Source organism: Emydura macquarii, unplaced genomic scaffold, assembly GCF_026122565.2.
Source record: "Emydura macquarii macquarii isolate MOO-44397 ecotype Brisbane River unplaced genomic scaffold, CSIRO-AGI_Emac_v2 contig_2473, whole genome shotgun sequence".
In the NCBI taxonomy this organism is placed as follows: domain Eukaryota; kingdom Metazoa; phylum Chordata; order Testudines; family Chelidae; genus Emydura; species Emydura macquarii.
This window is the reverse complement of record NW_027132610.1, coordinates 38,979,377-38,996,194: the sequence shown is the minus strand read 5'-3', so window position 1 is coordinate 38,996,194 and position 16,818 is coordinate 38,979,377. Positions and strand designations below refer to the sequence as shown.

Sequence of the window (16,818 nt, the reverse complement as noted above, 5' to 3'; positions counted from 1 at the left end):
GTTTCTTTGTAATTTTGATTATGATGATTTTCTAATGGAGCTGATTGCTTTTTGTACTTCATTACCCTGTTTTATTATATGAAATATAATGTTAATAAAATGAGATTAATATCACATTAAACCAGGATAATAAATAATTTAGGACCGGTGCCTGAATTCAGATCTGCCCACACAGCTCTGACTTCAACAACAGTTAAATATGCCAGAATATGGCTTTTTAATATTTGACAGGATGATTATTAAAAATAACAAGCTGGCCGATGGAACCTACATACATAATCAAGTATGATCTACTCTATTCACTAGAAGATAGTGGTGCATTCACACACAAACTTCTGTGTTTTTATAGGAGCTATTATAATTAACAAATACAAGTTTTGTGGTATTTAATAAAAATGATTATCACTTGGAATTATTAGCTCCCTCTGGTGGGTGAAAAGCAGAGAAGTTTGGCAAGGAAGTATGATATTATAGTTAATCTTTCTGGGAACGTGTCTCCGTTAAGCACTAGAGTGTTCAGAAGTGGGAAACCTTGGTTGGAAACTCCTTCTTTCTCAATGAAAAGCTACAAATGCATGAACTGCTGTTCTGTCCCACTGTTATGATGGAAGGACTGTGAAAAGGAGCCAACACTAAGACTTTCAAAAGTGATTCATGAGTTTGGAGCTTCAGTTTTTTTGGATATCCCAACCTGAGACACATTGAAGAAGCCCAATATTTTTTAAAAGTGCAGAACATTCAATATATGAAAAGCATGCCCTTCTAAAATGTATATCAAGTTGGGAACCTAAATCACCATTCACTTCTGAAAATCTTTCCCTAAGTAATTGTAAATATTTTGCTACAGAGTTTTTTCTTTTCTTTTTTTTAATATTTGAGGCTGGTAGGCTTCAGACAGATTTGAAGAGTGTCCCATTAGTGAAAGGATTTGTTATAGGTAGAGCTTGCAATAACTTCTGTAGTTAAGATGGCCTAACAGTTTTTCTTATAAGACCCAGTATTCAGTTGCCTATAACTCTGCCAAATGTTAACTGTTCAGGTTGAAATCCTCCGTGCTGGATATCTGCATCAGTCTAAACATTTTTAGAAAATTTCAAATAAATTGGTTCAATGGTTTGAGAATGAAGTTGGGGGGAAATGTGGTGTTCTGGCCAAGTTAAAATTGTTAAGTTAAGAAGCTCTAGCGCTTTTATTCTTTGGAGCAAGGACTTGGGAGTTGTCTTGCCTCCCCACCCCCCCCCACCCCCTTTTTTTTTCTCTATGAAAATCCACCCAAATTTGGCTGAGTTATAAACCTCTGAAAATGGCTGCTTTCACAGAGCATAGACTGCCCTGGGGCTGAACTGGATCTTTTGCTAAAGTTGCTACTCCCAGCAGCTAAAGTTGCTGTGGCCCAGGAACTGAGTGGGTAGACTGTTTCTCCTGTACATTGAATGATCCTCCTTCTGGCACCCAGAAAGCATCGAGGAGAAGACGGAAGCAGACTGACTTGAATGGAGAAGAGTAGATGGGGACGGGCAAGTTGGGGAGTGTTGGGAGAGAACAGGGGACCGCTCTGCACAACCATACTGGGTCCTAGAGCTTATCACTGTGGTGTTCTATTCAAATCCCTCCCAAATGGGATTCCATGCCCATTGTTACAATAAGGCACTGAACTCTTAGCTCAGTATGATGTAGTGAGAGTAGACGGAGTATCTTGGTTTGTACTTTAATGGTATTTGAGAAGTACTTTGTAAAAATGTTCATAGCTTTTTAATTGAAAAGCTTTTTAAAATATCTCCTCTTCCATTTATTTTAAAAGTGTATTATATTTGTGTAGTTTTATATCAGTATAAATAGGAATCATGGAGCAGTCTGGTGAATGAATTTAGTTTTAATAGTTCTCAAAGGATCGGTTTAATTTTTTTTTCCTTGAAGGTCTTTACCCACCAAGAGCCAAACTTGTAATTCAGAGGCACCTGTCATCACTTACTGATAATGAGCAAGCAGACATTTTTGAACGTGTTCAGGTAATAAAGTCAACACCGTTCTTGTGTCCCTCCCATATTTACATAGGTTATGATTTCCTTTGTATTCTGGGAATCTGTGTGTGTGCGCGTACATGTGTGTGCTCATGGACAGAGCTTTTTATGTTCGAGTTGGGAAATGCTCACATTCTTCCTTTCAGTTGTATGTGGCTTTCTTTCTTATAGTCATCTGCATGGTATTAATACACTACATTAATTCATTTGTCAAAATATTCCACTATGATTGCATACTCCACTCTAAAGTGTGCTGGCATGGGAACAGTTCAGTTCCCAATTCTGCTACAGACTTGTCATGTGGCCATGGGCAAAGTTATTTAATCTTTCTGTGCTTCTGTTCCTCTTGTGTAAAATGGGGAAAACAATAGTTCCCTATCTTGTGGGGTGATGCGGGGCTGAGTTATGTGATGTAAATGAGATATTCAGATAACGAAGTGATGTGTGCAATAGAAAAAGCCTAGACATAAAATCAAGTATCTCAAGTATAAGATAAAATGATACATGGTTCCAAAATTCCTCTTAGAATTATTTACACATGAATATTGACTCTCGAGGTTCATCATATAAGCAAGTATATTTCATGTACAGATGAAGAATTGGTGCAATGCACTGCTAATAGTGTTTTAAGAGCATTTTGGTGCTTATGGGAGTTGGGTAAGATTTTCATTTTAGAGATATTTAGTCATTGCTCCACTCTGTGCTTCAGTACCTAACTGACTTAGGAGTCTAAGTCTCATTTTCAAAATTAACTCTCAGGCACTTAGAAGCCTATGTCCCATTGACTTAAGCTCTGAAGTTTGTTCGGCATTGTAACGCTGATTGGAGCAATGCCTAAATGCCTCTAAAATCTGTGCTAAAGGTGCAGATAGGTACCGCATAGTATCTTCAGAAGCACCTAGAAACTTTAGAAAATCAGACTTTCACTCTTAAGCCACTTACAAACTTTTGAAAATGTTGCCTGTAAACTTTTTAAGCTTGAACATTGCAAGGCACACCTATTGTATGGTGCTACATAAGCCTTAGTACAAGTTGTTATTAGAAGTGATTGTTTAATAATATTAATAGTGTATATGCAATGCATTACTATAAATTGCTGGAAACTGGAGCATCAGGAATAGCTTACTTTCCAAGAACACTTACTAATAGTATTTCTAGTTGTATATCAAATCAAATTAAGGTTGTAGTGTATTGAAAGATATTCTTATTTATTCGTCTGTTCTTGACAGAAAATGAAGCCTGTCAGTGATCAGGAAGAAAATGAGCTTGTGATCTTACATCTGCGACAGTTGTGTGAAACTAAACAAAAGACACATGTCCATATTGGTGAAGCACCGTTGGTAAAGCCTAATACTTTTATTCTCTTTATTCAAATACAACCTTAGATAATACTAGCAAGACGGTGCTAGAGTACAGCAATGAGAACTGAACCTTTTGTATTGTGAATGAGAGAGGTCTCCTTATCTGTTTTCCATAACCATACTGTTTTTGATTCACTTTGGCCTGTTTGATTAAAGTTATTAACATTTATTTTTGGGTTTTGTTTTGCTTTCCTGTTTTTCTGTGCATTTGGAAGAAACAGACAGGTTATTTTTGTTGTAGATTGTAATATAGTATAAGCAATGCCAGAAAAACCTTAACAAACCCAAACGCAGTGAGAAATACTTGCCGTACAGGCAATTAGGCAAAGGGTGCATTCCTTGTTATGTGGTCAGGTTTAGCGTTCGTTTTCAGTGGCCTTCAATTGCTCAGGGTACTACCAAAGCTAAAAAGTGTTTTTGCTTACTTCAACAGAACATTTCAAGCAGTGCAATTCCAGAAAACACTGCCAGTGGTGGCAGGTTTAAACTTGACATTCTGAAAAACAAGGCCAAGAAATCCTTGACTAGTTCTCTGGAAAATATCTTCTCAAGGGTAAGATTAACAGCTCATTGTCAACAGCTCTTGCAGATATCATTAAGATAAGGTTATACAGTGTTTGTTTGTTTCATATTTAACAAGAGTTCAGATTTATACTAAAAACTAGACAAGCTAAGATCATCATATGCATGAAACCTAATTGCTTCCTGTGGGTTTAATTTGGCTGGATTATGTTGATGTTAAATTCAGGAGGAGCACACGTGCACAGAAGTGGGAAGACAGCCTTTCTGAAAATAGGTTGAGTTCCCATCAACAGCAGATGGTGAACAAAGCAAAGATTGCAGGGTTAACAGATGTTTTGAGACACAATAAAATATAGTTTAATCACAAATTTGGATTACGTTTGTGACAGACTGACAATATCCTGCCATATCCTGGAAAAACTTATGAAATAAACTTTACTAAATTAAGCTAAACCTTAGTGAATTAGGGTTAATATCTTTGGGGTCAATTGTATTAAAAAAGCAATTGTGTATGTGTTACTGTGGAATTGTATGTAACTCCTGTAGGAGGAGGGGGATGCTAATGTAGTTGCTCTGGTTATCGGCCCTTGGAATTCATCCACTGAAGAAGTTGGCACATACTAGTTCAGACTGGATTCTCCAGGGACCAACTGACAAAGAAAGGATTTTTAGATAAATAGCCTGGTTTTAAACAGGCTTGGAATCTTCTTGTGTTCCAGCAGACGGACAAGATCCCTAGTCCATAGAGGGCCCCAATCCTTAAGGAAAGGTGGTTGAGACCCCATAAACTTGTGCTTGTTCTGAGCTGAAGCTGTGCTGAACTTAAGGAAGGAACACAAGGAAGCTCCTTTGAGGAGGTTTGGATATACTGCTCCTGTCAGAGCCCATGATAAGTTGGGATGTCCTTATTAGCATGCATGCAGGTTCTTTTGCTGTTTTAAAATACGTTTTCTCTTATAGTACTTTTTACTATAAGAATAAAATAGGCTTGCTTAGAAAGAACTGTGTGGTAACTTACAACTGTTAGCTGTCTCTGAAGAGAAAGCAAGCAAGCTTAGGCTGCCAGTCTTTTCTGGGAATAATAGTGAAGGCAAGGAACTGTGAAACCTGGAAATACCCCAGTCAGAAGGGAGTGAAACACAGATCTCCACCCTAGAAAAGCAGTAGCTGTGGAGCTGGAAGCCTGGGAGTGGTTGCCCTTGCTGAACGCTGAGAGGAAGTACAGATGCAGTTGCCATGAACTGTGACAACATTCATTAAGGGAACATGGTCAGTCCCTTCTGAAAGAGCAGCAATAAGACATCACGTATAGTATATTAGAAATCTTCTCCCTTGTGAAACAAATACTTAAACACTACAGCTTCTAGCTCCATGAAGCCAGTGTCACAGGGCATTCCCTCAGCAAGGTGGTGTGCCATGCTGCCTCACCCATTTGGGGTGTCTCTTACTCACAACATGCATGTATTAGGAAGGGCCTTCTACCCAGGTTTCTCTACCACACACAGCTCTCTCTCTCAGCTTCCTGTTCCTGTCAATTACATATCTTCCCTTATTGAGATAATTACCTCATTAGCCCAATCATTGCCCCATGTGCCAACAATCTCACTATAACAGGTTAATTGCCTCCAATTAAGGCTGTAATTGTCCCTGTCACACAATTACTTAAGTGACCAGAGTGCTAAAGCTAGCACTCGATCATGACCAGTAACAAACACTGTGAAATATTATGGTTAAGGTCCTATTATGTACAGTAAGTGGTTCCCAAATAATGATGAATGGCATCTTGCTTCATCATTGATGTTAGCCTAGGTGCAATGTGGAATTAAAACAAAGTAACAATTGGAAAAGTTGAATAATTCTAAAAGGTATAGCCTGGTAGTATTTCTCTCCTCTTCCCCTGGCACCCGTAGAGTGCTATTCTAAAATCCTATTTAATCTCAGACTGTTGAAAGTGCTGTAACTGAATGATGGCAGGCAGGCTAGGAGCAGAGTGAAGAGGTATGAAGAAAAACAGCGGAGTGTGTTTTGTGTGTTTTGTACAGTGTCTGACACAATATGGCCCTAATATTAATCCAAGTCATTTCACTGTACCATGATGTAAATACTAATTGCATCGCTTGTCCTCTTTATTTTAAAGTTTTAGTAATCAAAAGATTTATGTAGTTTATAACCAGGAAAGAAAATGGTCATAGTTCAGATCAACTGCTGTTTTCCCACTCTATGGTACAGCAAGAACACCTGCTCTCAGGCTTCTGGGTACCCTGGCTGTCAGCTCTCTTGGGTGAAGATACGTGTCTCTCTCCCTTCTGATTGGAGTATCTCCAGGCTGAAGAATTCCCTGCCTTCACTGTGTCATTCCCAGAAAAAGTCAGGCTGCCTAAGCAATCTTCTCTCACCTTCTATTCACTAATAACAGAATGATTGCCAACAGTTTTAAATTACCACACAGCACTTCCTATGTAAGCCTATTTTATTCTGAAGGTAAAAGCACTACAGAGAAAACATATTAAAACAATAAAAGAATCTACATGCATGCTAATAAACTTACCAGAGATGAACTCAACCTTAATATGGCAAAAGCAATCCTTCAAATTCTCACCCAAGAAGTTTCCTTGTGGTTTCATGTTCATCAGAACTTCAACTCAGAATAAGCAGCTTCATGACATGTCCACCCTTTGTATAGTTCAGTGGTCTTTTGATCTGGAGTTTCCAAGAGCAGGTAATTAGCAGAGAATTGAGTTCCCTCCCCAGGGTCTAGTTTCAAAAGGATGGATTCAAATTGCATCATTTGCATTCCCCTCACCCCCACGGATTTCCTAGGAAATCCACTTTACACATGTTGTCCCCAAAAGTCCTTTGAAGTTCCTCATGTCTCCCAGAGATTGCGTTAATCCTGTCCTTTCTGCTAAAGAAGTTCCATACAGTCCCACAATAGTACATAAACGTTTTCATTTTTAATGCAATGAACTCCAAAAACATTAAGCCTAATTAAATACAGTTGATCCAGGATAATACAGGACATTGCTGCAGTTATTACAAAAACAAATGCAAAGTTTCTATTCAGAAAGTTGCTGTGTTCGTTGTCTCAGAAATACAGTTATGAAAATCTGTTCACATATTTGACTAGTAAACCATGAAAGAAGAAAGACCAAAAAATCCATGGAATGTAAAATCCTCCTTCATCCTGCTATTGAACCTGCAAAGTTTTCATGTTTGTCCATTTTATTTTTTTTAAAGATGCACTTATAAAACCCCTGTCTTAATGGATTAAGAAATAATACTTACAAAACACTCAAGCAACACCGTAAGGGCAGGATTGTGAACAGCTACTTACCCAGATGGTCCCATTAGCATCAAGAGAGAATGCTTCAGTAGCTGCTCACTAATGTCAGTAGAGGTTTACAGTCTAAGCGTAAATGAGAAGCCTATTTGCTTTATTTAAAATAAAAATGCCAAAAGTATATCTCTTTCTCATTTGCTTACTTTGCTGAAATGTTCTTATATTTGCCAGGACTGCACTGAAAACAAGCTCTGGCGTCAGAGCTAGGTATACCAGAAAAATAAATATAACCTGTGTTTGACCTCAAACCTCATAAATAGAGTTTGTGAATTTTGTTCTTAGCACACATACCAGACTAAGAAACAAAGTTTTTTTTCTCTGGCTCAAAAATGTAATATTTATGGTAGTCATGTTTGTTTGTTTTTTGAATGTCAGAAGCATAGCATGACCCTTCCCTAAACTAAACTAATGTGTTAATTCACATTATCTCTGTTACATGATAAGCCTGTAAAGAGAGATGTGTCAGGGCCAGCATTTCTTTCTGTTGGGAACAGGCTTTAGTGGGTAGAGTGTGCATCCAAGGCACTGATACTGGTTAGCAGGATTAAAACTCTGGTAGGAAAAAGTAAACCGAAGCAATTCTTAATATTGTTGACATTGTAAAACATTGCCTATGGCTGTGAGTACAGCAAGAGGAGCTACTGTGCCTTAAGTCTATGAACAAAAGTCTATGAAAAATAAATGATTATTTATTATTTGTATTACTGTAGCAGCTATGGGCCTAGTCAATGATCAGGACCCATTGTGCTGGGTGCTATAAGAAAAAGACAGTCCCAAAATTCTTACAATCTAAGCATAAGATGAGACAAAAGATAAATAAATATAGTCAGCTCAGATGGGGGAGTACAAATAAAACAATGAGACAGTATTTGTCAGCATGATAGGCTGTGGTCTCAGCATACCAGCAGCCTGTTCATTGTTACATTTTTTTTTTTTTTTTTTTGTAGCCATCACAGAAAAAGGAGAAAAAAAAGTGTTTTGGAAAAGGAGAATGTTAGTTTAGTGGATGTTTAGGGGGTGTTTTTTCTCAGGGGTGAAAAGCAGCATGGGAGAAAGCAAATGAGTCTGCTGTTGTGTGTCTGATTCAATATCAAAGTAGCATGCTTCAGGAGCAGGGGGGATATACATTCCCATCAGATAATAAAACAATGTAACATAATGTCCTCTGATAACATATTTCACCCAAAGGCTTGCAGTGTTCACTGCTCACTCTCAGTAAGTAGGATCATGTTATAACTGGCTAGGTAGCAGAATTGCAGAAAAGAATGTGGGGACACAATTAGAGAGGATCATTGATAGCGTGATAGTGTTGCAAAAAAGGCCAATGTCATTCTGGGGTATATTAACAGGAACATCATGTAAGACATGGTAGGTAATTGTTTTGCTTTACTTGGCACTGTCAAGGCTGCATCTAGAGGACTGTGTCTAGTATGGGGCACGGCACTAGAGCCCTGCTAAAACGCAGATATCTGCTTTATATCCACGGATATCCGCATGTCCTTGGACCATTTCTTGTGGATTGCGGTCGAATGGTCAGGCTGCTGGCAGGGTTCATCACCTCTTAAAAGGGAGGGCGGAGCTGATCAGATGTTAGGCAGGAGGGGCAGCTCCCAGGGCTCATTAACTGTTAGGGGGCGGTCGGGGCTGATCAGCTGTTAAACTGCGGGCAGGGCTCAACATCTGATGGAGGGCTGCTGGCTCCAAAACAGCTGATGTGCGGATGCAGATGTGGGTAAATCTAAAAGAGAGAGGGCAGATTGCGGTCGGATAAAAGTTTATTCCTGCAGATCAGATGCAAATATTTGTGTCCAGGGCTCTATACGGCACTTTAAGAAACATGTGGACAAATTGGAGAGAGTTCAGAGAGCAACAAAAATAAGAGGTTTAAGAAACATGTCTTGGGGAAAAGAATAGAATAATTGGGCATGTTTAGTTTAGAGATGAGAAGGCTGAAGGAGACGTAAGTTTTCAAAGAAGTAAAAGATGGTGTCATAAAGAGGGTGGTGATCAATTGTTCTACATGTTCACTGAAGGTAGGACAAAAAGTGGTTGACTTAGTTTGCAGCAAGAGAGATTTAGGTTAGATGATAAGAAAAATTTCTGACTATGTAAGGATACTTAAGCACTGGAACAGATTGTCTAAGGAGGTTGTGGAATCCACATAAATGTAAAGAACAGAATAGACAAGCACATGTCAGGGATTGTCTAGATATATTTGGTCTTCTTGTAGAGGGGAGATGGACTATGTAATTTCTTGAGGTCCCTTCCAGCCCTACAGTTCTATGATTCTGTGCTTCAATTTGCCATGTTAACACCAACTGTAAGTGGTGTTTAGAAGAAAAGCAAGACACCTTACACAAGTGTAGGATGGAATTGCTTACCCCATCCCCAGGGAAAAGTGGGAGACCTACAGTAGAATTTGATAGGTCTATGACTCCAAATCCCCTCTAATAAATCTATGTTCTTAAAACAGGATTTGAAGAGTCATGGAATTAGGTAAAGTCTGGTTGTTCCAGAGGGTTATTTAGCTGGGGATGGGGGAGGAAGCCCTATATGAGAAGAATCTACCTCTGTTAGGACGTAGATTGGGGGGGGGGGGGAAATTAAGTCTGATAAATTTGAGAAACATATAGAATGTTTTGTCAGATAGGAAGAGATTCTTTTGGAAAGACATGAGGGCAGGAAGCAGGAGACAGGTCACAGAAAGGTCTTAATGACTGGGCGGAGATTCTGGGTTGGAATGGACAGGAACCCAATAGAAATCTCACATTCCACTTCTGGTAATTGTTTTTTATTGCAATTTATTTAGATTTCAAAACAACTTTTTGTGACTTTGCATGCTTAAATTAAGTTGCTAATTACTACACATAGTGCCTTCAGGAAGATGAAGCATAGGTATGTCCCTCTCTGAAGCATATCCCTGTTTGGCCCTTACTGCGATCAGGGCCTCTTCCTAAAGTAAGTTTTATTTTTCCCTTCAGGGAATAGCATTTCTATTGCAGAAATTCTTCCTTGCTTCTGCCAGAAAGTAGCTTATTCTTTCTTGTAAAAAACCTTGATGTGGAAGCAGGCAATTCTTTTTCTTGCAACAGATTTTTACACTTCAAAATCGTCCCATTCTTCACTGCAGGAAAAGGAACCACTGATAACTTTCCATAGTGGAGAGAGGGCTAGATGAACTGTAAATCTTGTTGTAGAACTCTGAGATGATGATGCTGTACTATATACATGTTAACATACAATAGACTATACATTCGAGGCGTACTCTGGGTACCACCATACTGGATTGGAATGTAAAACTATATGTAGTGCACGTGTATAAAAATCGCAAACTTTTCTGTCTTCTATTTTATAATCCACGAATGGCACCAAAATGTAAGATAAAATTTCATATGATATTTCCTTGTGAATAACTTTTATTTAATATTTAAACCATTACATAGCATACTAATGAAAAAATTCAGTGCGTAAATATAGTGCTCTGAAATCACAGGATAGATTGCATTGGATAAAAATGCACAAGCAGTTATTATGTAGACTTTTTATACAGCACGTCCCATCTATGGCATCTCACTATTTACCTGTAGGATCCCTGCTATTTTTTCCAGACTTCTCTTAAATAATTTTATTTCATTTTACTATGAACAAAACGAGGGGCTAAATGGCACTCTCTCATTCCTGCAGGGAGCTAACAGAATGCGAGGCCGCCTGGGCAGTATGGACAGCATTGAACGGTGCAACAGCCTTGCTTCTGACAAGGTATTGAACAAAATTAAGAAAAGCTGGAATGTACCCATCAGCTGTTGCTAATGCTGAAGCAGTACTACAGCAACTCTCCCGCTTTGATTTCAAGGTGGCCACATAAAGAACATATGTATTTTGCAAGGTTCAAGTAAGATATTTCTAGAGTGGAGGATAATCCTCCCTGGCCATTGTATGTATCTTATTTCAGTTTTCTAAACCTCATTATTGTTAAAGCTGAAATGTAAAGAAAATCTTGCTCTTTGTCATTTATGCTGGCTCTTTATTTTTTAAACTTCACCTGACTAGCTTTTATGATCAAACTAACCCAGGGAATTTCTAGGCTGCTTCTGCTTCATAACTTTTTCTGGGGCTGTTTAAACTTAACAAAACACAATTTAAAGAAGTAATAGAACTTTTTTTTTTTTTTTTTTAGTAAAAAGCTTGCTTTTACCATGTTCAAACTGTGGACTTAAAACTAGCTAACAGTGGCCCTTGTTACAATATGTACATGAAGGTGTTGAAACACAAGTTATTTGTTACTGAATAAAAGAAAAACTTGGATTTTTTTTAAACTAGTTGAATACTCCATGTGTAACTCCAGTTTTGTTCACTTTCATTTTATTTCCTGTTTTTAATGTCTTTTACCTTACACACATTTGATTGAATGATAGCTTTTTTCCCCAAGAGGAGGAGGATACATAACAGCTTTTATTATTTGATTTTCCTGCTGCTGTTACTCAGAATCTGGCTGTATAATAATAGTCTCTTTCCCAGGATATTGCTTTGACAGTACAGGAAATATGTTCATGATATGTCGAGGAAGCTAGTAAAAGCCAGCTTTGGTCGTGATCATTTTCCATACCTCCTTTTTCCTGAAAGAGCTAGAAATCTAGTAGCGGCAATTTTTAGTAGCCAGAAGGTATTCAAGAGATGAGTGACTGGTCTATTATGAATGCTTTGTGTACGCCCTCTTTGTTGTTTTAAAAAGGACATTGCTATTTCAGAACTAATTATCAAAGGATGTCGGGTATTAGTGGTGCAGCTGATAATTAGCATACAATAGGCCATGACCAGAAGGGGAGAGGCTTTAGTCCTTCCAGACCCTGGATGAGCTGTAGGATTTGTTCAGTTATGTTACCAGTTATGCAGTGCAGAGGGGAAGGCCTCACTCCTATCTGATTTCCTTTCAGGACTGTTCACCCGGGGATTCTCCTCCGGCCACTCCTCCAGCTTCCCCGGTGTCTTCGGCCTGGCAGCCGTTTCCTGAAGAGGACTCTGATTCTCCTCAGTTTAGAAGGCGTGCACACACTTTCAGTCATCCACCGTCCAGTGCTAAGAGGAGGATTACTTTCCAGGACGGGAGGTCCCAGAGTGTTAAGTCTCCTCTTCTGAGACAGAATTCTATAGAGCATAGCAGGTGAGTTTGGCCACTCAAATCTGTGCAAGCATTTCAGTGTTCTTTTGATGAGGAAAAATAGAATTAAACGCATAATATAAATTAGGCCCATGCATTTAAGCCACATTTGTTGATGTTCACATAGGTTGCTTGTGCAGTGTTTAGATTTTTCTAAAAAACTCTGTTCAGAAAGTTTCTCCACAGCTAAAGTACTTGTTGCTGCACAACAGTTGATACACAGACAATAATTAACTACCCAAAGAGGCAGCATAATCTAGTGGATTGAACATGGAACTGGGTTCCAGCTCTCATCTTGGCTCTGTGGCCTTGGGCAAACCACTTAACCTTTTTGGCTGTGTCTGTACTGGAGAATTTTAGGGGGGGGGAAATTCCCATCAGTTGAGCTTCACAGTGGCAATATTGTGTGGGAGCTGTAATGCAGACGAGACTCTAGTGCATAGTTTCTCAACCTGTGGTACAGGGTATACGAGATGCAGGCAAGGGGTACCTGGCGAAAAACAGAGTGAAGGGGAGGCAGGCGGCAGCTGCCGACTTCTGGGAAAGCCAGGCAGCAGCAGTCTGCTTCCCACCCACTTCCAGCTCCCAGCTGGGAGGTGGGTGGTAGCTGCCAGCTTCTGGGGGAGGCGGGCAACAGCCCCCCACTTCCCAGCTTAAAGACAGGCAGCAGCCGCCTGCCCACATCCCTGGGTCCCAGCCGGCGCAGAAGCCTCTTCTGCCCCAACTCAGATTGGATGGCAGTCGCCTACCTCCTGGACTGGCAACCAGGCGGGAGCCATCTGCAACTTGCCCAGGTGGCAGCCCCCTTTCCTGGCTCAAAGCCCAGTGCCCAGAAAACTTGTCAATTTCACTGCTGTAGCTGAGCAGTGAAATTGACAACTATGACACCCTCAGATTTTACCAGTTACCCTCTTTTTCCTCTCGCTCTCTCTCATTCCTTCCCTGTCTCTCTCTCACCCCTTCCTCCTCTCAAATCTATGGCAAAAAATTTGGCATGGCGCTTTATATTCCCCAGCATTGGCATGCCGCTCAAAGCCTCCTGTTAGCTTTGGCCAACAGCACCTCTAGCCCAGGTACATACTTGAGTTGTGCACCCCTGGTGTAAAAGTGGTAACCCTACCCACACTAGATCTGACATCTGTCATATCACGCACGGCCTTATATACTCAGCCCTTCTTCTAACATATGGCTCACGTTAGTCTGTAAATATAAAATCCCATGGAAGATTGAGTGTTGGGGTACTTGCTAGTTAAAAGGCTGAGAAACACTGCTCTAGTGCCTTCCTTTGTCTACCACCAGGTCAGTTAAACATCCTGAGGAAAGGGCTGTAGGACTTCAGTACTTCTATCACCTTGTGACTAGCATGGATGGGTTGCTGCTTCCATTGGACACAATCATGGTCCCTTCAATTTGCTCAGAAGGAGCTACCACAATTCTTTTCTCTCCTTTACTCTCCCCACATCCAGACAGGAGCATAAAAGATCAACATCACTCAGAGTCTTTGCTTGCTCAGGACGCAGATTCTGATTCTCTTACCTGGTAGCATCTTTGCCCAAACTATCGAGGTGGCCTCTTAAATTTTACATATGTCTACATTTTAGCAATGTATTTTAAAAATCATGTTGGGTGAAAAGAGCAATTCTTTTTTCTATTCAGTATGCTTATTAAAATAATGAAGTTAACAAGGTTAGCACCACAAATGACCCTACCTTCCAAGTTTATTTGGTTTCATATAGAGGTGGGGGTGGGGAAACAAGCTTTGAAATGAGCTCATCAGAATATTATCCCTGTGTTTAGCAGATCATTTTAGTATTTTTTTTTCTCACTGACCAAGATGATGGTGTGTGCAAACAGGAAGCCTTAGCAATTAGTATTTAAAGACTTGCTGACTTCACTGCCTTGCAATAATCTTCAAGAAGTCTTCACTGATGATCAGTCAAAACAAAAGCTTCACAGCTGCTTGAGCTGAGGTTGTTTTTTTGTTCTCTCATAGGATGAGTGATCAGCTAGAAATATTTATATCAAAGCAGTTGAAATTATTCTAATATGCCTTCAAAAAGGTTTTTTTATTTTCCTTAATTATTGAAATGTTTTATGTGGTTGTCTTCCTTGTAAAATATATGTAGGATTTCAATTTTCCAAAATTTTTGAAATTGGTGTTGAGTAATTAAGTAGCAATTTTTACAATAACCTTGCATTTGAATTTTCTTGGAGAAGTTTACACCTTTATGCTGAGAACATATCCTTCTCCATGGCCTATACTTTAATTTCATTCCAGTGTCTCTTTAATTTAATCATAATGCAATAATTTGATTAATTTATTAGACCAATTTTTACCCCCACTTATACGCTGTACAATTCTATTGACTTTGTTGGGGATACAATTGGTGTAAGTCAAAGCAGCATCTGGCCCAGTATTTATAACAGATTTAGGTATTTTAATTATCCAGTATACTTAGAAGCATTTGCTATATTTTGTCTTATTGCCTGCACTCAGTCCTGTGCGTGTAGCTCGACGATATCACAGTGAGAGTGGACTTCCCTCCTCCTTGTCTGCCCCTTCTTTCCTGAAAAGCTTTTACCAGAGCTCAGGCAGGCTGCTCCAGCAGTCAGAAAATGACCTTTCCAAGAGGTGAGAGCAGTATCTTATGACTGCAGTGCAGAGTGTTCTTTAGTGCAGCTGGCTTATGACATTGAGTTGTCAATTAAATGGCATTTTGGTGTTTGAAACATGTCACTTCTCATGCTAGCGTTTTTTAACAGCTTTTCTAAATATTGGATCTGAATTGATGAACTGGCTATAGAAATGCTCATTAAAAGAAAAAAAAAAAGGCATGTCTGATTCCCTGGGATAACCACACATAGTTACAATTATAATAGCACTGCAAAACTACTGCATTGATTTGTAATATCAGTACATAAGGCTTTTTGTAACCACTTAATCAGCTAACTTCTCCTTTTTGCGTTATATGTGGGAAAGCATGGAAAGTGTCACTGTGTTTGGCTAACCACCAGCATGAATTATTTTGTAAAGCTTTAAAATGGGAAGAGACCTACGTGACATGCGTAATATGCTAGTCTCTTGCTAACATTCAGCCTTGATATGTGGTAGGAAAGGGTGTGCCTTGTTACCAACGTTTTATTCAGTAATTAATGAAATCGCTCACTGCTAGATGCGTCTCAAACATCTCACGGCTCTGAAGAGCTTACAATCTAAAGGGGGCAAAAAGAGGATGCTGCTGGAAGGGCTTTCTGATGCAGTGGTGAAAAAGGCCATATAAGTACCTAGATAGACAACAAATAAAACCGTAAGCGTGCAAGCATAGGCCCTGATTCAGGAGAGCATTACATTTTAAGCAAATTCTTAAGTGATTTCCTGAATTGGGGCTGTTGTGGTTGAGATGTTGATTGTGCACTGTGATTCTATGATTTTTGCAGCTGCTTTTTTAAACGGACTCCCTTTCTTCTCCCAGTACCCTCTCTTCCAATTAGCCTTTGTGCACTCCACTACTTACTGGCTTCTCTCCTGTCACCCTGCAGACTGTAGCACCAACTGTTGCTTCCCCTTGCTGTGGGGAAGGAACCAGTCTCCTGTTGGTGCCAAGATAGGGTCTCTCCTGACTATCTGTCTGTCTCCCCCTCCTTCCTCTGCGGCACAGGCACCAATGCCTGTCAGTTGGTGTTTTGAGTTCTTTGGGCTTTTTTGGGTCAAATCCAGATTTCAAGTTTGTCAGCCTGCAGACAGAATGTTTACACATGAATGTCCAGTCATGGGATGTGTCAGTGGAAGTTGCTTTTAAAGTTTTTTGGGATGTCTGAAGAAAACAGTCTTCCCACTTGCTTTCTCATGAAATTGCAATCACTCATTTAAATTAGGTTATAAATTCTGTGGGGGAGGGTCCCTATCTAGTTGCATCTCTATATAGTTCCTAGCACAGAGAGGCCCTGATCCTGATTAGAGCTTCACAATACTGACTACAATGCCATAATTTTACATCTTGGTTTACGGTGGCACAGAGGAGTTTTCCAATAATATATTGAGCAGGATAATTAAATATGAAGGAAATGCCCTCCTTCTCATAGGACTCAGAATCTCACCTTTATTTCACTGGCATAGGTTGATTTGGGAATTATAACTTTATTAGATGGTAGGTGTAACAGTCTTTTATCCTCCATCTAGATTTGGTTAATGCTAAGGAGTCTCCACAAATCCCACAATTGTACCACACACTGGAAGTATTTGTTTATCACTTCATAGGCATAAAGGCAAGGCCATTTAAATATAAACAGCAATGCAGGCCTACCCTAGGCTGCTGAGGATACATATATGTGTTTCTGGAGGTGGAGGAGGGGGAATACTAATTCTACTTAGAGTGAGATATGGTCACTGCCAGAAGTCAGTTTTTATTTTGCTGT

General features: G+C 39.6%; 1 protein-coding gene across 5 annotated transcripts in view; it reads left to right on the top strand.

The window, feature by feature from the left end:
- TBC1D4 (TBC1 domain family member 4) overlaps window positions 1–16,818 on the top strand; it is a 162,943-nt gene that overhangs the window by 104,961 nt on the left and 41,164 nt on the right. For 4 of the 5 annotated variants that reach the window (XM_067563242.1, XM_067563241.1, XM_067563243.1 and 1 more), the window contains exons 6-10: window positions 1,918–2,009; window positions 3,251–3,361; window positions 3,816–3,935; window positions 10,929–11,003; window positions 12,179–12,405. In XM_067563242.1, the coding sequence (XP_067419343.1) occupies window positions 1,918–2,009; window positions 3,251–3,361; window positions 3,816–3,935; window positions 10,929–11,003; window positions 12,179–12,405 (625 nt within the window). Of the gene's footprint in view, window positions 1–1,917; window positions 2,010–3,250; window positions 3,362–3,815; window positions 3,936–10,928; window positions 11,004–12,178; window positions 12,406–14,899; window positions 15,035–16,818 lie in introns of all 5 variants that reach the window. The other variant, XM_067563245.1, reaches the window with a different exon arrangement.